The sequence below is a fragment of the Heptranchias perlo genome, chromosome 2 (genome assembly GCF_035084215.1).
Source record: "Heptranchias perlo isolate sHepPer1 chromosome 2, sHepPer1.hap1, whole genome shotgun sequence".
NCBI lineage: Eukaryota > Metazoa > Chordata > Chondrichthyes > Hexanchiformes > Hexanchidae > Heptranchias > Heptranchias perlo.
Window position 1 is genome coordinate 146993262 of NC_090326.1, and position 27126 is coordinate 147020387.

General features: G+C 46.5%; 1 protein-coding gene and 1 long non-coding RNA gene across 5 annotated transcripts in view; one reads left to right on the top strand and one right to left on the bottom strand.

The window, feature by feature from the left end:
• Window positions 1-979: 979 nt before the first annotated feature.
• Window positions 980-14292, bottom strand: LOC137344875 (uncharacterized). The gene is made up of 2 exons (XR_010968484.1): window positions 14124-14292; window positions 980-2225 (listed from the first exon to the last, which is right to left on the bottom strand). It is a non-coding gene; the product is annotated as an uncharacterized lncRNA (long non-coding RNA).
• The window catches only part of ncapg2 (non-SMC condensin II complex, subunit G2), a 108098-nt gene continuing 95233 nt past the window's right edge, over window positions 14262-27126 (top strand). For 2 of the 4 annotated variants that reach the window (XM_068008087.1, XM_068008110.1), the window contains exons 1-3: window positions 14262-14548; window positions 21638-21752; window positions 26421-26606. In XM_068008087.1, the coding sequence (XP_067864188.1) occupies window positions 21675-21752; window positions 26421-26606 (264 nt within the window). In that variant the 5' untranslated portion in view covers window positions 14262-14548; window positions 21638-21674. The remainder of the gene's footprint in view (window positions 14549-21637; window positions 21753-26420; window positions 26607-27126) is intronic. The other 2 variants (XM_068008093.1, XM_068008102.1) reach the window with 2 other exon arrangements.

Genomic DNA, 27126 nt, shown 5'->3' on the forward strand with positions numbered 1-27126 from the left:
TGAGGTACTTAATTTTTTTGTGTATTATAAAAGTAAAATGAATTTAACCTTATATGTTCAGGTTTCCCATTGCTTCCGATTCACATGAGGTGAAAGCAGGCAGGAAGGGCTGGATCCATGAGGTGAGTGCCTTAATTGCACTGCTTGTGGGCCTGGAGGAGCAGGAGTGCTTCTTCCAGGCCCAACAAGCTCACCTGGCCGCGATCAGCTGACCCCCCCCCCCCCGCCGATGTCATCCAAAACTCCCACCTCCAATTTGTTCCAGGGCCTACGATCTCTCTCCCCCTCCCTCCCCCACCTCTGATTCGCAGCTCCTTTCCCTTCCTACAGGCAGCCACCCTGTCAATCTGGCTGTCTAGCGAGTGGGAAACCCAGAAGCACAAATACTCACCTTCAATTGAGTTGCCATCACAGATTGTGACACTCATTTGGCTTCAGGATTCCCCACCCAAATATCTAGGGACGGGCTGGTTTCCCGGCTCTAAGTTAAAATCATGCTCAATATCTCTATACATGGAAGACATCTGCCATGGAAGCTCAGGCGGCTGCCGTCTTTGCTTTGGTGGGTCACTGTTGACAGCAGCTTAGAGTGTCACATCAATCCTGCACTCTGTTCTTGCGCAAAGCCACAGGATTGCTGAGGTGCAGTCTCAGGAGAGTGGCTTTGGCTCCATGGGAGAGGCACCTGCAGTGCTCTACCCAGACAACAGCATGCTTGTTAGTGCCACACAGCCAACTCAGCCAGACTGCAGTCTATAGCTGGGCTCTCAAGGCCCACAGCTGCTCGAGGTCACCCACCATGGCCATTTGAAGTGTCCCAAATGAAAGCTCAGTAGCCTTCCACCTCCCAAGCTGTAGCCACTAGAGAAACATTCTATAGGAGGACTAGGATAGGAAAGCAAGCACACAAGACAGGCACTAAGGGTTTGCACAAGGTTAATTCATAATTATTTCTATTAACCGTTAGACACATATAGAATTGAGTTGTTTGATAAATTTATTTTTTGTTCTACATTTGGTGTTCGTGTTTATATTTGTAGTGAAGTGAGGGCAAGATCCATAAGGCTCAAATGAAATAAGGATTGCGGGACTGTTGGTGTATTGGGGATGGGAGGGATGGTTTAGGTGAAATGCTGTCTGATGAGCTGCTGTCTGGCAGGTAGGGGCACTGGAGGTCGATGCCTCTCTTGCTCTTCCTCCTCTTCAAGCTCCTTCTCCTCGTCTTGCTCCTGCTTTTCCTGCAGTTCTTGCTGCCCAGTTGGTGGTAAGGGCTGGTCCCTCATGATGGCAAAGTTATGGAGCATGCAGCAGATGACTACAAAATCTGGATACCCGCTCAGGGGTATACTACAAAGCTCCTGCGGAACCAGTCAATGGAAGCACTGCTTGAGCATGCAAATTATTTGTTCGATCACATTTCAGGGTGGTCGCATGGTTCTCATTTTAGGCCAGTTCTGCAGATGTGTCCACATTCCTGATAGGTGTCATGAGCCATGCCTGGAGGGGATAGCTCTTCGCCCAGTAGCCAACCTGTAACTTGATGGCCTGTCTGGAATAAAGGCGGCATATAGGACTGAAGCAGGATGAATGAGTCATAATTGCTGCCAGGAAACCGGGCACAGACCTGCATAACGCACCGCTTGTAATTCCAAACCAGCTGTACATTGATGGAGTGGAATCCCTTTCGATTGATAAAGATGTCAGGCTGGTGATGTGGAGCACACAAGGCAATATGGGTGCAGTCTATGGCACCTTGCATTCTGGGGAAGCCTGTAATACAGGTGGAGCCCTGTGCTCTTACATCCTGCTTCATTCTATCCATGGGGAATGAGATGTAAATGTTCTTCCTGGTGCAGAGAGCCTGGGTGACCTCCTGATATAGCCGTGGACTGCGAACTGGGATATGTCACTGATGTCATCTGTTGCAGCCTGAAAGGAGACCTTGGCATACAAGTTAAGGGCCACAGTGACCTTGACAGCCACAGGGAGCGCTATCCATGCCCTGGTGCAAGGCTCGTGTTGTGGCTGCAGCAGTTGACATAGCACAGTGACAGCCTCCTTCATAAAGCGAAGGTGTCTCATACATTGCTCCTCAGTGAAGTTCATGTAGAAGTGCTCCATGTGGATATGACCTCCTGTGCAGTGCCCTCCTTCTCCTCCCACTTCACTTGCTCCCTGCTGTCTTTCTTGTTGCTCCCCTTCATCCTCCAGTCCCAAAGATAGACCTGCCAGGCAATAACAACTTGCATTTATATAGTGCCTTTAACATAGTAAAATATCCTAAGGCACTTCACAGGAGCGTTATCAAACAAAATTTGACACCGAGCCACATAAGGAGATATTAGGACAGGTGACCAAAAACATTGTCAAAGAGATAGGTTTTAAGAACCATCTTAAAAAGAAGAGAGAGGTAGAGGCAGAGAGATTTAGTGAGGGAATTCCAGAGCTTAGGGCCGACGCAGCTGAAGACTCAGCCACGAATGGTGGAGCACTTAAAATCAGGGATGCAGGAGAGGCCAGAATTGAAGAAGCGCAGAGATCTTGAAGGGTTGTAGAGGTGGAGGAGGTTACAGAGATAGGGAAGGGCGTTACCATGGAGGGATTTGAAAACAAGGATGAGAATTTTAAAATCAAGGCATTGCTGGACTGGGAGCCAATGTAGGTCAGATGGGTGAACGGGACTTGGTGCAGGTTAGGATAAGGGCACAGAGTTTTCAGTGAGCTCAAGTTTACAGAGGGTGCAAGATGGGAGGCCGGCCAGGAGAGCACACCCAAGAATGCAGTCAAACTGATAATAAGGCAGCCAAAAACAGTGAAACACTAGCAAAATCTCCTTCCTAGCAGTCAAACTTAACTTTCCAGTCAGAAAACAGGCCAAAAAACACCCAGAAGTTAACCAGCAGCCTGAAATAACAAATCAGCTATTAACCTGTAAGTATGATGTGGAGATGCCGGTGATGGACTGGGGTTGACAATTGTAAACAATTTTACAACACCAAGTTATAGTCCAGCAATTTTATTTTAAATTCACAAGCTTTCGGAGACTTCCTCCTTCCTCAGGTAAATGTTCAGGAGCTCCTTGAAGCCGACGCATTAAGAACATAAGAACATAAGAAATTGGAGCAGGAGTAGGCCAATCGGCCCCTCGAGCCTGCTCCGCCATTCAATAAGATCATGGCTGATCTGATCCCAACCACAAATCTAAAGAACACAAGAAGTCGGAGCAGGACCCGGCCACATAGCCCCTGGGCCCTCTCCGCCACCCACAGGGCATTGACCGATCCGAACTCAGCTTCATGTCCAATTTCCTGCCCGCTCCCCATAACCCCTAATTCCCTTTACTTCTAGGAAACTGTCTATTTCTGTTTTAAATTTATCTAATGATGTAGCTTCCACAGCTTCCTGGGGCAGCAAATTCCACAGACCTACCACCCTCTGAGTGAAGAAGTTTCTCCTCATCTCAGTTTTGAAAGAGCAGCCCCTTATTCTAAGATTATGCCCCCTAGTTCTAGTTTCACCCATCTTTGGGAACATCCTTACTGCATCCACCCGATCAAGCCCCTTCACAATCTTATATGTTTCAATAAGATCGCCTCTCATTCTTCTGAACTCCAATGAGTAGAGTCCCAATCTACTCAACCTCTCCTCATATGTCCACCCCCTCATCCCCGGGATTAACCGAGTGAACCTTCTTTGTACTGCCTCGAGAGCAAGTATGTCTTTTCTTAAGTGTGGACACCAAAACTGTATGCAGTATTCCAGGTGCGGTCTCACCAATACCTTATATAACTGCAGCAATACCTCCTTGTTTTTATATTCTATCCCCCTAGCAATAAAAGCCAACATTCCGTTGGCTTTCTTGATCACCTGCTGCACCTGCATACTAACTTTTTGATTTTCTTGCACTAGGACCCCCAGATCCCTTTGTACTGCAGTACTTTCCAGTCTCTCGCCATTAAGAAAATAACTTGCTCTCTGATTTTTCCTGCCAAAGTGCATAACCTCACATTTTCCAATATTATATTGCATCTGCCAAATCTCCGCCCACTCACCCAGCCTGTCTATATCCCCTTGCAGGTTTTTTATGTCCTCCTCACTCTCTACTTTCCCTCCCATCTTTGTATCATCTGCAAATTTTGATATGTTGCACTCGGTCCCCTCCTCCAAATCGTTAATATAGATTGTAAAGAGTTGGAGACCCAGCACCGACCCCTGTGGAACACCACTGGTTACTGGTTGCCAGTCCGAAAATGAACCATTTATCCCAACTCTCTGCTTCCTGTTCGATAACCAATCCTCCACCCATGCCAGAATATTACCCCCAATCCCGTGATTTTTTATCTTAAGTAATAATCTTTTATGTGGCACCTTGTCGAATGCCTTCTGGAAGTCTAAATACACTATGTCCACTGGTTCCCCTTTATCCACCCTATACGTTATATCCTCGAAGAACTCAAGCAAATTTGTCAGACATGACTTCCCCTTCATAAAGCCATGCTGACTTTGTCCTATTAAATTATGCTTATCTAAATGTTCCGTTACTGTCTCCTTAATAATAGACTCCAAAATTTTACCCACCACAGATGTTAAGCTAACTGGCCTATAATTTCCAGCCTTCTGCCTACTACCCTTTTTAAATAATGGTGTTACATTAGCAGTTTTCCAATCTGCCGGGACCTCTCCTGAGTCCAGGGAATTTTGGAAAACTATCACCAAAGCATCCACAATCCCTACTGCCACTTCCCTCAAGACCCTAGGACAGAATGCCCCTGCAACTGCCCGTTGCCAAGGCAATCACCGTGTTCAGACAGAGAGGTGTCACCTGCAGAACCCCCGAATACACATTCAACAAAAAAACAAACAGGAAAAAACCAGAGAGAGGCAGAAACATCCGGAAGGCAGAGAAAGCCAGCAAATGACCCATTATATTAAAAACAGATAACATTTGTTCGCTGGTGGGGTAACGTGTAGCGTGACATGAACCCAAGATCCCGGTTGAGGCCGTCCTCATGGGTGCGGAACTTGGCTATCAATTTCTGCTCGACGATTTTGCGTTGTCGTGTGTCTCGAAGGCCGCCTTGGAGTACGCTTACCCGAAGGTCAGTGGATGAATGTCCATGACTGCTGAAGTGTTCCCCGACTGGGAGGGAACCCTCCTGTTTGGTGATTGTTGCGCGGTGTCCGTTCATCCGTTGTCGCAGCGTCTGCATGGTCTCGCCAATGTACCATGCTCTGGGGCATCCTTTCCTGCAACGTATGAGGTAGACAACGTTGGCCGAGTCACAGGAGTATGAACCATGCACCTGGTGGGTGGTGTCCTCTCGTGTGATGGTGGTATCTGTGTCGATGATCTGGCATGTCTTGCAGAGGTTACCGTGGCAGGGTTGTGTGGTGTCGTGGACGCTGTTCTCTTGAAAGCTAGGTAATTTGCTGCGAACGATGGTCTGTTTGAGGTTGGGTGGCTGTTTAAAGGCGAGTAGTGGAGGTGTGGGGTGCATGGTTCATACTCCTGTGACTCGGCCAACGTTGTCTACCTCATACGTTGCAGGAAAGGATGCCCCAGAGCATGGTACATTGGCGAGACCATGCAGACGCTGCGACAACGGATGAACGGAACACTTCTCACCACGATGGACGTCTCGGCACTATACACCAGTATCCCCCGCGATGACGGCATCGCTGCGACAGCATCAATACTCAACACCAACAACAGCCAATCTCCGGAAGCCATCCTACAACTCATCCGCTTCATCCTGGATCACAATGTCTTCACCTTCGATAACCAGTTCTTTACCCAAACACACGGAACAGCCATGGGGACCAAATTCGCACCCCAATACGCCAACATTTTCATGCACAAGTTCGAGCAGGACTTCTTCACTGCACAAGACCTCCAACCAACACTATACACCAGATACATCGACGACATTTTCTTTCTATGGACCCACGGCAAGGAATCACTAAAGAGACTACACGATAACATCAACAAGTTCCATCCCACCATCAAGCTCACCATGGACTACTCCTCAGAATCAGTTTCTTTCTTGGACACACGAATCTCCATCAAAGACGGGCACCTCAGCACCTCACTCTACCGCAAGCCCACGGACAACCTCACGATGCTCCACTTTTCCAGCTTCCACCCTAACCACGTCAAAGAGGCCATCCCCTATGGACAGGCCCTGCGAATACACAGGGTCTGCTCAGACGAGGAGGAACGCGATGGACACCTACAGACGCTGAAAGACGCCCTAGTAAGAACGGGATATGACGCTCGACTCATCGATCGACAGTTCCGACGGGCCACAGCAAAAAATCGCATAGACCTCCTCAGGAGACTAACACGGGACGCAACCAACAGAGTACCCTTTGTCGTCCAGTACTTCCCCGGAGCGGAGAAACTACGCCATGTTCTCCGCAGCCTTCAACATGTCATCAATGAGGACAAACACCTCGCTATGGCCATCCCCACACCTCCACTACTCGCCTTTAAACAGCCACCCAACCTCAAACAGACCATCGTTCGCAGCAAATTACCTAGCTTTCAAGAGAACAGCGTCCACGACACCACACAACCCTGCCACGGTAACCTCTGCAAGACATGCCAGATCATCGACACAGATACCACCATCACACGAGAGGACACCACCCACCAGGTGCATGGTTCATACTCCTGTGACTCGGCCAACGTTGTCTACCTCATACGTTGCAGGAAAGGATGCCCCAGAGCATGGTACATTGGCGAGACCATGCAGACGCTGCGACAACGGATGAACGGACACCGCGCAACAATCGCCAAACAGGAGGGTTCCCTCCCAGTCGGGGAACACTTCAGCAGTCATGGACATTCATCCACCGACCTTCGGGTAAGCGTACTCCAAGGTGGCCTTCGAGACACACGACAACGCAAAATCGTCGAGCAGAAATTGATAGCCAAGTTCCGCACCCATGAGGACGGCCTCAACCGGGATCTTGGGTTCATGTCACGCTACACGTTACCCCACCAGCGAACAAATGTTATCTGTTTTTAATATAATGGGTCATTTGCTGGCTTTCTCTGCCTTCCGGATGTTTCTGCCTCTCTCTGTTTTTTTTCCTGTTTGTTTTTTTGTTGAATGTGTATTCGGGGGTTCTGCATGTGACACCTCTCTGTCTGAACACGGTGATTGCCTTGGCAACGGGCAGTTGCAGGGGCATTCTGTAAACACCATGTATTGTTCTATATGTATAAATGCGTAGGCTTCAAGGAGCTCCTGAACATTTACGTGAGGAAGGAGGAAGTCTCCGAAAGCTTGTGAATTTAAAATAAAATTGCTGGACTATAACTTGGTGTTGTAAAATTGTTTACAACCTGTAAGTACTGCATGATCCTTTTAAATAGCATTGGTGAAGGGTCCTTCCTGCCTGTTAGCACCATGAGTTGCTGGGTGAGTTTATCACATGCCGCATCTGGTGCTGGGGCATACCGAAATCAGAAAAAAGGTCCTCCAACAAGCATGTCACTTATTTACATAAGTTATTCATTGAATAGAATAAATAGTTCTGGCCTCCGCTCTGTACAGCTACGGAGAAGATGAATCCAAAATGGTGGGCGGTGCGCTTCCGGCTTCCCCCTCATCTCCCTTTTCCTGGCTCGGCGTTTGCTTAGAAGCTGTCCACCTCTAACATCTTCCGGTTCTGATTAAAGATCATTGACCTGAAAAGTTAGCTGTTTCTCTCTCCACAGATGTTGTCTGACCTGCTGAGTGTTTCCAGCATTTTCTGTTTTTATTTAATGACCAGATAATCTGTTTTAGTGATGTTGGTTGAGGGATAGATATGTGTTAGGGACACCTGGGAGAACTCCCCTGCAGTATTTCGAACAGTGCCATGAGATCGTTTACATCCGCGAGAGGGCAGATGGGGTTAACATCTCATCTGAAAGACGGCATCTCCAACAGTGCAGCCCTCCCTCAGTACTGCACTGCACTGTCAGCCTAGATTATGTGCTCAAGTCTCTGGAGTGGGACTTCAACCCATGACCTTCTGACTCAGAGGCTGACACCTTGAGTAAAATCAAGGAATTCCCGGGCACAGTGCCAGATGAAATTTATCGCAGAAAAATGCGAAGTGATACATTTTGGTAGGAAGAACAAAGAGAGGCAATATAAACGAGAGGGCACAACTCTAAAATGGGTACAGGAACAGAGGGATCTGGGGGTTTATGTGCACAAATCGTTGAAGGTGGCAGAGCAGGTTGAGAAAGTGCTTAAAAAAGCATATGGGATCCTGGGCTTTAAAAATAGAGGGATACAGTACAAAAGTATGGAAGTCATGATGAACCTTTATAAAACACTGGTGCAGCCACAACTGGAGTATTGTGTCCAGTTCTGGGCACCACACTTTAGGAAAGATGTGAAGGCCTTAAAGAGGGTGCAGAAGAGATTTACTAGAACGATTCCAGGGATGAGGGACTTTAGTTACGTGGATAGACTGGAGAAGCTGGGGTTGCATTAAATTTCATCTGCCACGTGTCCGCCCATGCCACCAGCCTGTCTATATCCTCTTGAAGTCTATCACTATCTTCCTCATTGATCACTACCCTTCCAAGTTTTGTGTCATCTGCAAATTTTGAAATTGTGCCATATGCACCCAAATCCAAGTCATATATATCTCAAGAAAAGCAGTGGTCCCAGCACTGACCCCTGGGGAACACCACTGTACACCTCCCTCCAGTCCAAAAAGCAACTGTTCACCACTACTCTCTGTTTCCTGTCCCTTAGCAAATTCTGTATCCACGTTGCTACTGCCCCCTTTATTCCATGGGCCAGAATCTTGTGCGGCCCTTTATCAAATGCCTTTTGAAAGTTTCAGTGGGATGTAAAGATACTCGAGTACCCTGCGTGTAATTACAGGGTCTTAGGCCAGAGGACATAGATTTAAGGTGATTGGCTAAAGAACCAAAGGTAACATGAGGAAAAACTTTTTTTTTTAACACAGCGAGTGGTTAAGATCTGGAATGCACTGCCCGAGTTTGACTTATAGGGAGAGGTTGGATAGACTGAGACTTTTTTCCCTGGAGAGTAGGAGGTTAAGGGGTGATCTTATAGAAGTCTATAAAATAATGAGGGGCATAGATAAGGTAGATAGTCAAAATCTTTTCCCAAAGGTAGGGGAGTCTATAACGAGGGGGCATAGATTTAAGGTGAGAGGGGAGAGATACAAAAGGGTCCAGAGGGGCAATTTTTTCACTCAAAGGGTGGTGAGTGTCTGGAACGAGCTGCCAGAGGCAGTAGTAGAGGCGGGTACAATTTTGTCTTTTCAAAAGCATTTGGACAGTTACATGGGTAAGATGGGTATAGAGGGATATGGGCCAAGTGCAGGCAACTGGGACTAGCTTAGTGGTATAAACTGGGCGACATGGACATGTTGGGCCGAAGGGCCTGTTTCCATGTTGTAAACTTCTATGATTCTAGGGGGTGGTGGAGCAGATTCAATCATGGTCTTCAAAAGGGAACTGGATAAGTACTTGAAAGGAAAAAATTTGCAGGGCTACGGGGAAAGGGCGGGGGAGTGGGACTAGCTAGATTGCTTTTGCATAGAGCTGGCGCAGACTCGATGGGCCAAATGGCCTCCATCCATGCTATAACCTTTCTATGATTCTATGAACAATTTCAGAACCTAGGCCTGGACTAATAATCCGGAGTCATGAGTTCAAATCCCGCCACGGCAGCTGGGGAATTTAAATACAATTAATTAAATAAAATCTGCAATAAAAAAACTAGTATCTGTAATGGTGGCCATGAAACGACCGGATTGTCATAAAAACCCATCTGGTTCACTAATATCCTTTAGGGAAGGAAACCTGCCGTCCTTTCCCGGTCTGGCCTATATGTGACTCCAGACCCACAGCAATGCGGTTGATTCTTAATCGCCCTCTGAAATGGTCGAGCAAGCCACTCAGTTGTACAAGCTCGCTACGAAAGTCATAATAAGAATAAAACCGGACGGACCACCCGGCATCAGACCACGAGGCACCAAACACGAGAAAGGCAAACAAAGCCCAGTCAACCCTGCAAAGTCCACCTCACTAACATCTGGGGACTTGTGCCAAAATTGGGAGAGCTGTCCCACAGACCAGTTAAGCAACAGCCTGACATAGCCATACTCACACAATCATACCTTACAGCCAACGTCCCACACTCTTCCATCACGATCCCTGGGTATGTCCTGTCCCACCGGCAGGACAGACCCACCAGAGGTGGTGATACAGTGGTATACAGTCAGGAGGAAGTGGCCATGGGAGTCCTCAACTCAGGACCCATGAAATCTCATGGCATCAGGTCAAACATGGGCAAGGAAACCTCCTGCTGATTACCACCTACCGTCCTCCCTCAGCTGATGAATCAGTCCTCCTCCATGTTGAGCACCACTTGGAGGAAGCAGTGAGGGTAGCAAGGGCACAGAATGTACTCTGGGTGGGGGATTTCAATGTCCATCACCAAGAGTGGCTCGGTAGCACCACTACTGACGGAGCTGGCCAAGCCCTGAAGGGCATAGCTGCCAGACTGGGCCTGCGGCAGGTGGTGAGCGAACCAACACGAGGGGAAAACCTACTTGACCTCGTCCTCACCAATCTACCTGTCGCAGATGCATCTGTCCATGACAATGTTGGTAGGAGTGGCCACCTCACTATCCTTGTGGAGACGAAGACCCGTCTTCACACTGAGGACATCATCCAACGCGTTGTGTGGCACTGCCACCGTGCTAAATGGGATAGATTCAGAACAGATCTAGCATTTCAAAACTGGGCATCCATGAGGCACTGTGGGCCATCAGCAGCAGCGAAATTGTATTCCAGCACAAGCTGTAACTTCATTTTTTAAAAATTCGTTCATGGGATGTGGGCGTCGCTGGCGAGGCCAGCATTTATTGACCATCCCTAATTGCCCTCGAGTAGGTGGTGGTGAGCCGCCTTCTTGAACCACTACAGTCCGTGTGGTGAAGGTTCTCCCACAGTGCTGTTAGGAAGGGATTTCCAGGATTTTGACCCAGCGACGATGAAGGAACAGCGATATATTTCCAAGTCGGGATGGTATGTGACTTGGAGGGAAACGTGCAGGTGGTGGTGTTCCCATGTGCCCGCTGCCCTTGTCCTTCTAGACGGTAGAGGTCCTGGGTTTGGGAGGTGATGTCGAAAAAGCCGTGGCGATTTGCTGCAGTGCATCATGTGGATGGTACACACTGCAGCCACAGTGCGCCGGTGGTGAAGGGAGTGAATGTTTAGGGTGGTGGATGAGGTCCTGGGTGGTGTTGAGCTTTTTGAGTGTTGTTGGAGCAGCACTCATCCAGGCAAGTGAAGAGTATTCCATCACAGTCCTGACTTGTGCCTTGTACATGGTGCAAAGGCTCTGGGGATTCAGGAGGTGAGTCACTTGCCGCAGAATACCCAGCCTCTGACCTGCTCTTGTAGCCACAGTATTTATGTGGCTGGTCCAGTTACGTTTCTGGTCAATGGTGGCCCCCAGGATGTTGATGGTGGGGGATTCGGCAATGGTAATGCAGTTGATATCCACATGATATCAAGAAATGGCTGAGTGAACTGGATACACAAAGGCTATGGACCCCGACAACATCCCGGCTGTAGTGCTGAAGACTTGTGCTCCAGAACTAGCCCGCATCTAGCCAAACAGTTCCAGTACAGCTACAACACTGACATCTACCCGACAATGTGGAAAATTGCCCAGGTATGTCCTCTCCACAAAAAGCAGGACAAATCCAATCCGGCCAATTACCGCCCCATCAGCCTACTATCAACCATCAGCAAAGTGATGGAAGGTGTCCTCGACAGTCCTATCAAGCGGCACTTACTCACCATTCGGCTCCAGACCTCATTACAGCCTTGGTCCAAACATGGACAAAAGAGTTGTATTCCAGAGGTAATGCGAGAGTGACTGCCCTTGACATCAAGGCAGCATTTGACCGAGTGTGGCACCAAGGAGCCCTAGTAAAATTAAAGTCAATGGCAATCAGGGGGAAAACGCTCCAGTGGCTGGAGTCATACCTAGCACAAAGGAAGATGGTAGTGGTTGTTGGAGGCCAATCATCTCAGCCCCGGGACATTGCCGCAGGAGTCCCTCAGGGCAGTGTCCTAGGCCAAACCATCTTCAGCTGCTTCATCAATGACCTTGCTTCCATCATAAGGTCAGAAATGGGGATGTTTGCTGATGATTGCAGTGTTCAGTTCCATTCACAACCCCTCAGATAATGAAGCAGTCCGTGCCCGCATGCGGCAAGACCCGGACAACATCCAGGCTTGGGCTGATAAGTGGCAAGTAACATTCGCGACAGACAAGTGCCAGGCAACGACCATCTCCAACAAGAGAGAGTCTAACCACCTCCCCTTGACATTCAACAGCATTACCATTGCCGAATCCCCCACCATCAACATCCTGGGGGTCACCACAGACCAGAAACTTAACTGGACCAGCCACATAAATACTGTGGCTGCAAGAGCAGGTCAGAGGCTGGGTATTCTGTGGCGAGTCACTCATCTCCTGACTCCCCAAAGCCTTTCCACCATCTACAAGGCACAAGTCAGGAGTGTGATGGAATACTCTCCACTTGCTTGGATGAGTGCAGCTCCAACAACACTCAAGATGCTCGACACCATCCAGGACAAAGCTGCCCGCTTGACTGGCACCCCATCCACCACCCGAAAGATCCACCCCCTTCACCATTGGCACACCGTGGCTGCAGTGTGCACCATCCACTGAATGCACTGCAGCAACTCACCAAGGCTTCTTCGACAACACCTCCCGAACCTGCGACCACTACCACCTAGAAGGACAAGGGCAGCAGGCACATGGGAACAACACCACTTGCACGTTCCCCTTAAAGTCACACAACATCCCGACTTGGAAATATATCGCCGTTCCTTCATGGTCGCTGGGTCACAATCCTGGAACTCCCTTCCTAACAGCACTGTGGGAGAACCTTCACCACACGGACTGCAGTGGTTCAAGAAGGCGGCTCACCACCACTTTCTCGAGGGCAATAAATACTGACCTTGCCAGGGACGCCCACATCCCATGAACGAATAATTTTTAAAAATTGGAGATAGAGTTGCCAGCTCTGGTTAAACATACTCCTGGAGGTGACATCACGACCTCTTGCCTCTAACCGCCTCGCCCCCCCCCCCCCCCCCAGATTCCCACCATTGGTTGCCCCATACTTCCATACTCGCGTGGATCACCTTCCCACACCAATTGGAAAGCGAATAGACTCCGCATTGATGACGGGATGATTCTTGACTGTTAGTCAAACAAACTTCCCCCTCCCCATGTCCAATATTTTTATAACTAATGAACAAAAGAGTTCAAAGAATTTTTTTTTTTAAAAAGCACAATTTTTTATTGCTCCTATGATTTTTCTCCTGGGTTGCTCGCAGCAGTGTCCTGGAGGTTAGTCTTTAATTCCTGGAAACTCTAGGACAATTTTAAGTTGATTGGCAGAAGGATTAGAGGGGACATGAGGAAAAACTTTTTTACCCAGAGGGTGGTGGGTGTATGGAATTCGCTGCTCGAATTGGTGGTAGAGGCAAGAACCCTCAACTCTTTTAAAAAGTACCTTTTTTTTATTTGTTCATGGGATGTGGGCGTCGCTGGCTAGGCCAGCACCTGGACCTGCACCTAAAGTGCTGTAAGCTGCTGGGCTACCGACCGGGTGCTGGAAGGTGGGATTAGAATGGGCACCTGGTTGTTCTTCGAGATGGTGCGGACACGATGGGCCGAATGGCCCCCTTCAGTGCTGTATCTTTTCTACGGTTCTACGGAAATCCTGTAGGGTTAGAAATCCTTATTGGAGACTCTTGTCCCAGTTCTGATGCAAGAACTTAAAACGTTAGCTCTAGTTTCTCTCTCCACAGACGCCTCTTTTAATAGACCTGGAAGAAATCACTGAGTTGCCCCAGTGTTACCAACTAAAAAAAAATCTAACAAAAGTGCCCCCACTTAGAAGGGCGCAACTAATATCACCCAAATCATACAAAAGGCAAAGGAAACTTATCAAATTAAATATTATTTTCGCTATCGACCAAGCGATCCAGATCGTCACTGTTTTTTTATTTCCAATTGGAGACTTACCGCTTGTGTCACTGTTGGGAGTCAAAATGGCCGCCGGACCCGAGCGTCCGTTAGGAGCGTAAACGTCTCGCTGTCAGGAAGGCGGCAGGTTTGAACTCGCGCATGCGTTGTCGACCTCACCGACAAAGCGCGCGCGATTCGGTTGGCCCCAGTGTTTGTTGTGAAAGGGCCGGTGGCTTCCGTGTTTTATTTCCAGGTAAGAGAACCCGACAGGAGTAGCAACCAAGAGCGTCAGTCGTGTGGCTTTCTGCGGGCCTTGACCCTGGGGTTTCACCGTCAGCTCCATAGCAAGAATGGTGCGAGCGGAGCAGGAAACCTGGGAGGGGAACGAGACTGTTGCATCCCCCGAGCTGTCACAGGTAACGAGAGCGGCCTGGAGCTGTAGCCGAGGGATTTACAGTGAGCCAGCACTCAAATCGTTTAAAGTATGTGCATATATGCATATATGTGTGTGTGTGTGAGGTGGTGCTTTCTGGGACCTGAATTGTGTTTAGTTCAGATAACTTTCTTCTCTGGAATTTTACATAGTTTTCAAGTGGACAGCTTTCCTGTCATGTAGCAAAAACAGCGATGCCATCTGTCATAGCCAAAGCTAGAATATATAATAGCCAAAGCATAAATAATAATGGCTCTTAAACAAGGCTAGTGATTTACGGTTTTCACGAAAGAATGAGGAGAATCTGATCCGCAGCAAACCAGTATGGAATCCCATGTAGTTAATAAAAAAATGATTTTACTTATTCAGTCACCCTAATTATAAATTTGTTACCTCCTGAGATACATTGCTGGGTTGGAAGTGTATCTTTAAATTTATTTTTCATTATTTTAACCTTTGTTGATGAGTGTTGCACTGGAATGAATGGGATGAACTGTGATTTGAACAGAAATGGTATTGTCATGTGGTTTCAACAGTATTGTTAGTACATCTGAATTTGTTTCACTGCTTGCTAAGAGGAATATAGTATGTGATAACCAAAACAGTAGAATATAAGTTAGAGGAAGTTGTAGTCTGATCTCACCTGTCCAGTTCTGGTAGATGTTCAGGCGTGGAAGCCGTGCAGGGAAGAGCTACGAGGCTAATCGTTGGTGTGAAGAGTCTGAATTGTGAGGAATAATTGGAAAAATATTGGGCTTTTCAGTCTGGCAAAGAGGTGTTCTAGAGTCGTGCCGAAGATGCTGTATCGACACCTCTGTATGGAATCATTTTACTGTAGATAGTTTGTTGATAGTTATAGTGGTGTGTGAGATAGTCATAGGAATGGAAAATGTGAATCTGCAATATTATTTTAAATTGTGAATGTAGTACAAGGGGACATGGGTTCAAATTTAGGACTGATACTAGGAAATTCTTCTTAACACAAAGCTCTGCTATGAAGAATGTATCTGTTGTAGATGAACAACAGCGCTCTGAAACCAGTGAATGTTTAGTTGACAAAGAACTGGAAATCTGAAACTAAAGCAGAAAATGCTGGAAATACGCAGTAGGTATTGTTCTTCTGGTAATGGGTGTCGTGGCATAGTGGTTATGGTACTGGACTAGCAATCTAGAGGTCATGAGTTCAAATCCCACTATGTTGTGAAAATGACTTCAATAAATCTAGTAATTTGTGGTTCATGCAACAGGTTGACTAATATCTTTTGGGGAAGTGAGCCTGCCATCCATTACCTGTCTGGCCTACATGTGAGTCTTAATGTCACCTGAAGTGTAAACTGTTTTACAGTTGTAAACAAGTAGAGGCATGTTAAACATCAAAAGCAGCAGGCTTTGATAGACTTGAGCAGTCCCATAACCAAATGATCAGAGTAAACCTTTGTGGCCCCACCACATATAGTTGAGAATGGTGGTGGAAAACCTAGAAACTAACAGGAGAAGGAGGCTCCATGATCATTCCCATGACAGCCTTACACCTGAGTGCAAGGGACAAAGCTGAAGTAGGATGATCCTACTCCGCCTCCTTGTGAGTTTCCCATCATCATAGATGCTAACATTCAGCCAATTTGGTTCACTGCATGTTGCATTAGGTAGTGGCTGAGTGCAATGGACACTGCAAAGGCAATGGACCCTGACAACATTCCAGTGGTATTGCACAGAACCTGTGCATCAGAGCCAATTAATGCCTTACTGGTCGTCTCCCATCCCATCAAGTGACACCTACTCACCAGTAATTGCTGAGTTTGGGTTCTACCAGACACACTCATCACAGGTTTGATATGGATGCACCAGCTGAATGCCAGAAGAGAAGTGAGAGTAGCTTCCATCAACATCAAGATAGCATTCGACCGACTATGGCACCAAAGAGCTCCAGCAAAATTAAGGTTAAAGGGACTTCTGTGCCTGGAGTTATACCTGACTTAAAGGATTGTCTGAAACCAATCATTGCAGTCCCAGGACATTGCTGCAGGAATTCTTCAGGGAAATGTTTTTGGTCCAAGCATCTTTGGCTGCATCATGAATCACCTTCCCTCCATCAAAGGTCAGGAGTGGGACTGGTTGCTGAAGATTCAACTCCATTCATAACTCCTCCGATAATGAAGCAGCCCATGCCAGCCTACAGCAGGATCTGGATAACATCTAGGCTTGAGCTGACAAGTGGCAGGTAACATTCATGCCACATAAGCACCATGTAATTACCAAATAATCCCAAACTAGAAAAGGCCCAGCTGTCTCCCCTGATCTTCAATGCCACCATCATTGCTGACTTCCTCACCATCAACAACTTTCGTGTCACCATTGACCAGAACCTGAACTGGACCACTCATAACAATAGTGTGGCTACAAAACAGGGCAGAGACTGGCTATTCTGTGATGAGTGGTCCACTTCCATACCCCTTCCATACCCCACCAACTACAAGGATCAAGTTAGGAATCTGATGGAATGTTCACCACTCTCCTGGATGAGCTCAACTGTAACAACACTCAAGATGGCCAACAACTTCCAGAGCAGTTAGTTTGATCAATGCCCCTACCACTGCACTCAATATTGAACTTCTCCATCTACAGCGTACTGTATGTATGATCTATACGATGCACTGCAGCAACTCACCAAGGTTACTTCAACAGTGCCTACCTCCCTGGTATGGAAGTCAGTATGGAGTGGGATGGGGAATGAAAATGGTGAGCCACAGGGAACTCTGTTCACACTTGCTGACCGAATGGAGGTGCTTGGTAAAGTGGTCAGCTAATCTGTGTTTGTAGATGAAGCAAATATAATATCCGACATTAGAGGAAATACGTGTACATTGCTTTCTCCTGGACGGATTGCTTGGAGCACTGGACAGTTGTATGGGAGGAGGTGAAAGGACAAGTGTTCCATCTGCTACACTTGCTTAGGGAAGGATAGCTAAAGATGGAGGTAGTAGAAGAGTGAACCAGGCTGTTTCAGATGGAATGGTTGTTTTGGAAGGTGGGGAATAGAGGACCTATGTGTTTGGTGGCGGGATCATGTTGTAGGCAAGAGAGGTGGCGGAAGATGATATGGTGAATGTGGAAGCTGATGGGTTGAAAGATAAGGGGGACCCAAATATAGTTGTGTGGGGTCGAGTAAGATCAGATGCACAGGAAATGGCACAGATCAAGTCAAAGATCCCATTAACCAAGCCTCAGTCAACCCTGTGTGCTGTGAGGCTCCAAAGGCCTTTGCTATTTATTTTAATTTTTTTTTATTCGTTCATGGAATGTGGGCGTCGCTGACAAGGCCAGCATTTATTGCCCATCCCTAATTGCCCTTGAGAAGGTGGTGGTGAGCCGCCTTCTTGAATTGCTGCAGTCCGTGTGGTGAAGGTTCTCCCACAGTGCTGTTAGGAAGGGAGTTCCAGGATTTTGACCCAGCGACTAAGAAGGAACAGCGATATATTTCCAAGTCGGGATGGTGTGTGACTTGGAGGGGAATGTGCAGGTGGTGGTGTTCCCATGTGCCTGCTGCCCTTATCCTTCCAGGTGGTAGAGGTCGCGTGTTCGGGAGTGCGGTCGAAGAAGTCATGGTGAGTTGCTGCAGTGCATCCTGTGGATGGTACACACTGCAGCCACAGTGCGTCGGTGGTGAAGGAAGTGAATGTTTAGGGTAGTGGATGGGGTGCCAATCAAACGGGCTACTTTTGTCCTGGATGGTGTCGAGCTGCTTGTGTTGTTGGAGCTGCACTCATCCAAGCAAGTGGAGAGTATTGCATCACACTCCTGACTTGTGCCTTGTAGATGGTGGGAAGGCTTTGGGGAGTCAGGAGGTGAGTCATTCACCACAGAATACCCAACCTCTGACCTGCTCTTGTAGCCACAGTATTTATATGGCTGGTCCAGTTAAGTTTCTGGTCAATGGTGACCCCCGGGTTGTTGATGGTGGGGGATTCGGCGATGGTAATGCCGTTGAATGTCAAGGAGACGTAGTCATTGCCTGGCACTTGTCTGTTGCGAATGTTACTTGCCACTTATCGGCCCAAGCCTGGATGTTGTCCAGGTCTTGCTGCATGTGGGCACGGACTGCTTCATTATCTGAGGGGTTGCAAATGGAACTGAACACTCTGCAATCATCAGCAAACATCCCCATTTCTGACCTTATGATGGAGGGAAGGTCATTGATGAAGTAGCTGAAGATGATTGGGCCATGGACACTTCCCTGAAGAACTCCTGCAGCAATGTCCTAGGGCTGAGATTATTGGCCTCCAACGACCACTACCATCTTCCTTTGTGCTAGGTGTGATTCCAGCCACTGGAGAGTTTTCCCCCCTGATTCCCATTGACTTCAGCTCTTTTGTCCATGTTTTGACCAAGGCTGTAATGAGGTCTGGAGCCGAGTGGTCCCAAACTGAGCATCGGTGAGCAGGTTATTGGTGAGTATGCGCCACTTGATAGCGCTGTCGACGACACCTTCCATCACTTTGCTGATGATCGAGAGTAGACTGATGGGCGGTAATTGGCCGGATTGGATTTGTCCTGCTTTTTGTGGACAGGACATACCTGGGCAATTTTCCACATTGTTGGGTAGATGCCAGTGTTGTAGCTGTACTGGAACAGTTTGGCTAGAGGCACGGCTAGTTCTGGAGCACAAGTCTTTAGCACTCTCGCCGGGATGTTGTCGGGCCCATAGCCTTTGCTGTATCCAGTGCACTCAGCCGTTTCTTGATATCAAGTGGAGTGAATCAAATTGGCTGAAGACTGGCTTCTGTGATGTTGGGGATATCGGGAGGAGGCCCAGATGGACCATCCACTCGGCACTTCTGGCTGAAGATGGTTGCAAACGCTTCAGCATTGTCTTTTGCACTCACGTGCTGGACTCCGCCATGATTGAGGATGGGGATGTTTACAGAGCAGCCTCCTCCCGTTAGTTGTTTAATTGTCCACCACCATTCACGACTGGATGTGACAGGACTGCAGAGCTTTGATCTGATCCGTTGGATGTGGAATCGCTTAGATCTGTCTATAGCATGTTGCTTCCGCTGTTTAGCATGCATGTAGTCCTGAGTTGTAGCTTCACCAGGTTGGCACCTCATTTTTAGGCACGCCTGGTGCTGCTCCCAGCATGCTCTTCTACACTCCTCATTGAACCAGGGTTGATCCCCTGGCTTGTTGGTAATGGTAGAGTGAGGAATATGCCAGGCCATTAGGTTACAGATTGTGCTGGAATACGATTCTGCTGCTGCTGATGGCTCACAGCGCCTCATGGATGCCCAGTTTTGAGCTGCTAGATCTGTTCTGAATCTATCCCATTTAGCATGGTGATAGTGCCACACAACACGTTGAATCGTGTCCACAGTGTGAAGACTGGACTTCATCTCCACGAGGACTGTGCGGTGGTCACTCCTACCAATACTTTCATGTACAGATGCATCTGCGACAGGTAGATTGGTGAAGACGAGGTCAAGTAGGTTTTTCCTTATTGGTTCGCTCACCACCTGCCGCTGATAGTCTGGCAGCTATGTCCTTCAGGACTCGGCCAGCTCGGTTTGTAGTGGTGATACCGAGCCACTCTTGGTGATGTGGAGGTGCCGGTGATGGACTGGGGTGGACAAATGTAAGGAATCTTACAACACCAGGTTATAGTCCTACAGTTTTATTTGAAAATCACAAGCTTTCGGTGGCTTTCTCCTTCGTCAGGTGACTCACCTGACGAAGGAGAAAGCCTCTGAAAGCTTGTGATTTTCAAATAAAACTTTTGGACTATAACCTGATGTTGTAAGATTCCTTACTCTTGGTGATGGACATTGAAGTCCCCCACCCAGACTACATTCTGTGCCCTTGCTACCCTCAGTGCTTCCTCCAAGTGGTGCTCAACATGGAGGAGGACTGATTCATCAGCTGAGGGAGGACGGTAGGTGGTAATCAGCAGGAGGTTTCCTTGCCCATGTTTGACCTGATGCCATGAGATTTCATGGGATTCGGAGTCAATGTTGGGGACTCCCAGGGCCACTCCCTCCTGACTGTATATCACTGTACTGCCACCTCTGGTTGGTCTGTCCTGCCGGTGGGACAGGACATACTCAGGGATGGTGATGGAAGAGTCTGGGACGTTGGCTGAAAGGTATGATTCTGTGAGTATGGCTATGTCAGGATGTTGCTTGACTCGTCTGTGGGACAGCTCTCCCAATTTCAGCACAAGTCCCCAGATGTTAGTGAGGAGGACTTTGCAGGGTTGACTGGGCTTGGTTTGCCTTTGTCGTGTCCGGTGCCTAGTAGTCTGATGCCGGGTGGTCCTGTTTTATTCTTATGACTTTTTTTAGCAAGGTTTTACAACTGAGTGGCTTGCTAGGCCATTTCAGAGGGCAATTAAGAATCAACCACATTGCTGTGGGTCTGGAGTCGCATATAGGCCAGACCAGGTAAGGACGGCAGGTTTCCTTCCCTAAAGGACATTAGTGAACCTGATGGGTTTTTACGACAATCACCATTCATTGCCACCATTACTGATACTATTTTTTTTAAAATTCCAGATTTTATTTAATTAATTGAATTTAAATTCCCCAGCTGCCGTGGCGGGATTTGAACTCTGACTCCGGATTATTAGTTCAGGCCTCTGGATTACTAGTCCAGTAACATAACCACTAAATTCATATCCCCTCATCACTGACCGTTGTCCTTCAGCAACATCATGTATCCATGGAGTCAGTGTCTGTATATGTACATAACACCCAACATTTCTGCTACAACCCCCTTCCCCCAACTCCATAATTATTCCTGCATTGTTCCACAAATTGTCCGGCATTAAGTTGTGAATGAGCTGGAGCTTTCTTTAGAGCAGCGTTGGCAAGACTGAAGCCATCCTGCCACAAACCTTGTACCTTGGACACCAATTCCGTCCCCCTACCTGGCTGCTTGTTTAGGCTGAGACGTACACAACCTTCGTCTAATTCTAAGCTGAGCTGCTTGCCCTACATCTATTCTGAGGTCTTTGGATGAGACATGAGTCTATGTTACACCTTTGTTTCAATTTTAAGAGAGCTAGCAAGCTTAAATTGTTAGTCTACTGAACCGATCTTAATGAGAAGGTTGTATTTTTCCATAATGTATGTTTATTTCCTGGCAGAATCCATTTTCTTAGACGCAGAAAAGTATTGTGCATCATGTCAAAACGTGACTCCTTTCTACGATCTGTGTGTAAAGATTCTGTGGAGGACTTCCTGAATTTTATTCTGCTCCATGTAAGTACTGCACCTGTTCAGAATGTTCTTGGAATAATCCATATGGCTACAAACATTTATCCAGCTTCATAAATGAAGGTAGTTAATGGTGAGTGTGACCTATTATAGCTAGAACCATACAGCACAGGAAGAGGCCTTTGGAACAATCAAGTCTGGGCTGGTTTCCTTTAACAATCCAACATGAATCCCACTGCCCCATATCTTCCTCTGCTTCAAATATTTATTCATTTTTCCCTTCAAAAATGCAATGGTCTCTGCCTCAATTGCATTGCACGTTTCAACAACTCTCTGTGTAAAGTAATGTCTGCAAAAGCTCTTCTCACTTGACGATTTTAAATTCATGACATTTATTACTGCCGACCAACCAGAGGAGTGGAATTCAAATTAAGTTCTCTTTTCTAATCACCTCCCATTTTTCCTTTTTGTTTTTTTTGCCACATACTGTGTTTTTGTTGGTTTTGTGAATATCCAGTTCCATTATATGGTAGACCTGGTGGGACTTGAATACAGGTAAGTACAAGACTGGAAAAGACTCTGCAATCCATCTGGCTGACCCCTCCAATAAACTAATGGGCCAGACCTTGCTATCAAAGTATCATGGAATGGTTACAGCACAGAAGGAGGCCGTTCGGCCCATCGAGCCCGTGCAGGCTCTTTGTAAGAGCAATCCAGTTGGTCCCATTCCCCCACTCTTTCCCCGTAGCCCGACCAATTTTTTCCCTTGAAGTATTTATTCAATTCCTTTTTGAAAGCCACAATTGAATCTACTTCCATTACCCTTTTCAGGCAGCGCATTCCAGATCATAACTACTCGCTGCCCAAAAAAAAAGTTCTTCCTCATGTCGCCTTTGGTTCTTTTGCCAATCACCTTAAATCTATGTCCTCTGGTTCTTGACCCTTCCGCCTATGGGAACAGTTTCTCTTTATTTACTTTACCTAAACCGTGCATGATATTGAACACTTCTATCAAATCTTCTCTTAACCTTCTCTGCTCGAAGGAGAACAACCCCAGCTTCTCCACTCTATCCACATAACTGAAGTCCCACATCTCTGGAACTATTCTAATAAATCTTTTCCGCACCCTCTCTAAGGCCTTCACGTCCTTCCTAAAGTGCGTGGCCAGAATTGGACACATACTCCAGTTGTGTTTTATAAAGGTTCAACATAACTTCCTTGCTTTTATATTCTGTGCCTCTAAATATAAAGCTCAGGATCCTGTATGCTTTTTTAACTGCTTTCTCAACCTGTCCTGCCACCTTCAAAGATTTGTGCATATATACCCTCAGGTCTCTGTTCCTGCACCCCCTATAGAATTGTACCATTTAGTTTATATTGCCTCCCTTCATTCTTCCTGCCAAAATGAATCACTTCGCACTTCTATGCGTTAAGTTTTATCTGCCACGTGTCCGCCCATTCCACCAGCCTATCTCTGTCCTCTAAGTCTATTACTATCCTCCTCACTGCATACTACAATTCCAAGTTTGGTGTCATGTGCAAATTTTGAAATTGTGCCCTGTACACCCCAGTCCAAGCCATTAACGTACATCAAGAAAAGCAGTGGTCCTAGTACTGACCCCTGGGGAACACCACTGCACACCTTCCTACAGTCTGAAAAACAAACGTTCACCTCTACTCTCTGTTTCCTGTTGCTTAGCCAAATTCGTATCCATGCTGCCACTGCCCCTTTTATTCCATGGGCTTCAATTTTGCTGACAAGCCTATTATGTAGCATTTGATCAAATGCCTTTTGAAAGTCCATACAGGCATTAACCACATTGCCCTCATCAACCCCCTCTGTTATGTCATCAAAAAACTCAATTAAGCTAGTTAAACACGATTTGCCTTTAACAAATCAGTGCTGGCTTTCCTTTTATTAGGAACATAGGAACAGGAGTAGGCCATTCAGCCCATTGTGCCTGCTCCGCCATTTGATAAGATCATGGCTGATCTGTGATCTAACTCCACATACCTGCCTTTGGCCCATATCCCTTAATAACTGTGATTGCCAAAAAGCTATCTATCTCAATTTAAATGTAGCAATTGAGCTAGTATCAATTGCCGTTTGCGGAAGAGAGTTCCAAACTTCTACCACCCTTTGTGTGTAGAAATGTTTTCTAATCTCGCTCCTGAACGATCTGGCTCTAATTTTCAGACTGTGCCCCCTACTCTTAGACTCCCCAACCAGCGGAAGTAGTTTCTCTTTATCCACTCTATCCGTTCCCCTTAATATCTTAAACTTCGATCAGATCACCCCTTAACCTTCGAAACTCCAGAGAATACAACCCCAATTTGTGTAATCTCTCCTCATAACTTAACTCTTGAAGTCCGGGTATCATTCTAGTAAACCTACGCTGCACTCCCTCCAAGGCCAATATGTCCTTCCGAAGGTGCGGTGCCCAGAACTGCTCACAGTACTCCAGGCGCGGTCTAACCAGGGTTTTGTCTAGCTGCAGCATAACTTCTGCCCCCTTGTACTCCAGTCCTCTAGATATAAAGGCCAGCATTCCATTAGCCTTCTTGATTATTTTCTGCACCTCTTCATGACACTTCAATGATCTATGTACCTGAACCCCTAGGTCCCTTTGGACATCCACTGTTTTTAACTTTTTACCATTTAGAAAGTACCCTGTTCTATCCTTTTTTGATCCAAAGTGGATGACCTCACATTTGTCTACATTGAATTCCATTTGCCACAGTTTTGCCCATTCACCTAATCTATCAATATTGCTTTGTAATTTGATGTTTTCATCTACACTGCTTACAATGCAATCTATTAATCCACACTTGTCCAAGTGACTGTTAATTTTGTCCCGGATTATCGTTAATGGCAAGGCTAATGGCGCTTGCCATTATTTATGGTAAATGGTACAGCAACTTCAGGCGAGGAGCAGATGCGCAGTTAAATGTGAATATCCGAAAGTTGCTGTCCAAGTTGCACCGCTCAGCTGTTAGCTTCGCGAAAACGGCATCTCTACCTCAAGCTTCCATTTTTTTCAGGAACTTGCTGTATTTGCCCGTTAATTGCCCATTAAACGCGCCACAGAAAGCTTAAGTTTCGTCATTACAAGCGTTAGTACCCTTTTAATGACATGAGAAGTGTTAATCACTGCCAATCAACCTCTCTGGCACTGAAAATTAACTATTATAAATGTGGAGTCTCATTCCTTCAGGTTTTGAATATTTTGAGGAGATTTTAAAAACAATTATTTCTTTTCTGTCCATTTTTTCTCTTCTTCCAATCTTTCTTTCCCTCTTATTTCTCTTTCTATACCTGATTTGACGTTGAATTCACCCTCCTTCTCAGTCCTTCCCCTGTTTATTTTCCAATCCTTAAATCTCATTGGTTAAGGAGATACCCTGTCAGTTGCCCTGTTCACTCGGGTGCAAGATGCCTGGTTTTTCTCACTGCGCCGTTATCAGCTCGCACTTTCAGCAACTTTGTGGGCAAAAGGGTCCAGGGGAAAGTCTAACTAATGGCAGATGCCGTAAGATACTCTGCTACAGCAAATTGTCGACCAATACCTCTTATCAGAAGATTGTGAAATTTGAGCCCTTATCCAGACTTCCATGAAATCAGAGTTTGGTTCTGATAACCTTATGTTGTACTTCAGTAGTTAGCTATAATTTGTCATGGCAAACTTTTTATGATTGGCAATTTCACTGTGGTTCTAGCTGAAGGTGTGATAATTTAGACTTAATGCCATTAAACTCCCAATGTGAAGAACTATTTTACTGTGCCCGTAAGTTAATAAGTAGGTTCAGTTGTAACTCTATTGGCTGGTCAGACCACACCCAATGCTCACTATTTAGAGAAGAGCCACCAGACTGATTGTCGTTTCCGAGGTATGAGGAAATACTGGAGAAAAGCCTTTTAAAAAGAAATAACTTTACAAGGTAGTAAATGGTATGGAAAAGGTATATCTGGAATATTACTTAAAACTAATTGCAAGAGTATGACGAGGATGCAGATTCAAATTAGTAAAAGGCAAACTTAGGGTTGATGTCATGAATTTCTTCGCTCACAGGATGCCAAATGGAGGCAAAAAAGCCCTGGAATCAGTTGGGTACTGAAATAGGGGGATTTTAAGGTCGTTTGAGATGGATGAAATAAGATGGGTTGAATGGCCTTCATCATCCATCCATATTTATCTAGTGGTTGAATATAATTTTATGTATCTGATTTGAAAGACAGGTAGATACTGCTGAAGCTCTACACCTCCAAAAGGTAGAACCACTGTTTTGCGGTGGGGGGGGGTGGTGTTGGGGGTTGTGATTTGTGTCCATGCTATGGTCAGGGATGGAAGGTTGTACTGCTCACCATGCTGTTTGTGAGGAGCTCCTGATGTCTACTGCCTGCCTGGGGAGTGTGGGATGGAGGTTAAGGCAGCTCCAAGATGAAATGCCTTGAGGTGGAAGTTCAGAACCAAGTCGGTGTTTTATGGCAGACCCAATAATTTGGTAGTTGGATTTGGCTAAGTTGGGTGTGTCTACTGGAAGAGAGTGTTCTATCCAAATCAGGCAAACCAACTTTATCTGTATGGATTTCTTAGCAGTTTGATTTGGAAAATCTTGCACACGATGATGGGTTTCGATATATATAATACAGTTGGCTGACCCAAGGGAAAAATATCATGTATTTGATTTTTGTTTCATTTTTGCTCCCTTTAGAAAAATAATTCAGATCCATTTGATCTAAAAGAGTTGCTACAGGAGTTCCCGCGGAAGCAAAAGGAAGAATTGTGGGAGCGACTGAAGAGACTCCTAACCGATGTCCTATTAGACAACCCGGTTGAGAACTGGCAGCAACATGAAGACAGTGATGATGAGATGGAGGTGGAGGGTGCACTGAATATGGTGAAGAGATTATTTGTATAATGCTGTTTTGCATTTAAATATATAAACTGCCAGAGGACTGTAAATAATTTTTACATTTATTGCAACCTTCACTAACTCATTTAATATAATTACCTTTTCAAGTGATAGAATGCACAATTTTCTTTCCCGTTAATGTTAAAGTTTTCCTATATGTTGCCAGAAATTGGTGACTCTCCTAGCCAGTCTGGCCAGATTTTCTCACCTCTTCACCATCCGACTGCTGAAACCACGAAATCGCCAGAACATAAGAAATAGGAGCAGGAATAGGCCATGTGGCCCCTTGAGCCTGCTCTGTCATTCAGTAAGATCATGGCTGATCTTCTATCTCAACTCCACTTTCCCGCCCGATCCCCATACTCCTCGATTCCCTTAGAGTCCAAAAATCTATCGATCTCAGTCTTGAATATGCTCAATGACTGAGCATCCACAGCCCTCTGGGGTAGAGAATTCCAAAGATTCATAACTCTCTGAGAAGAAATTTTTCCTCATCTCTGTTCTA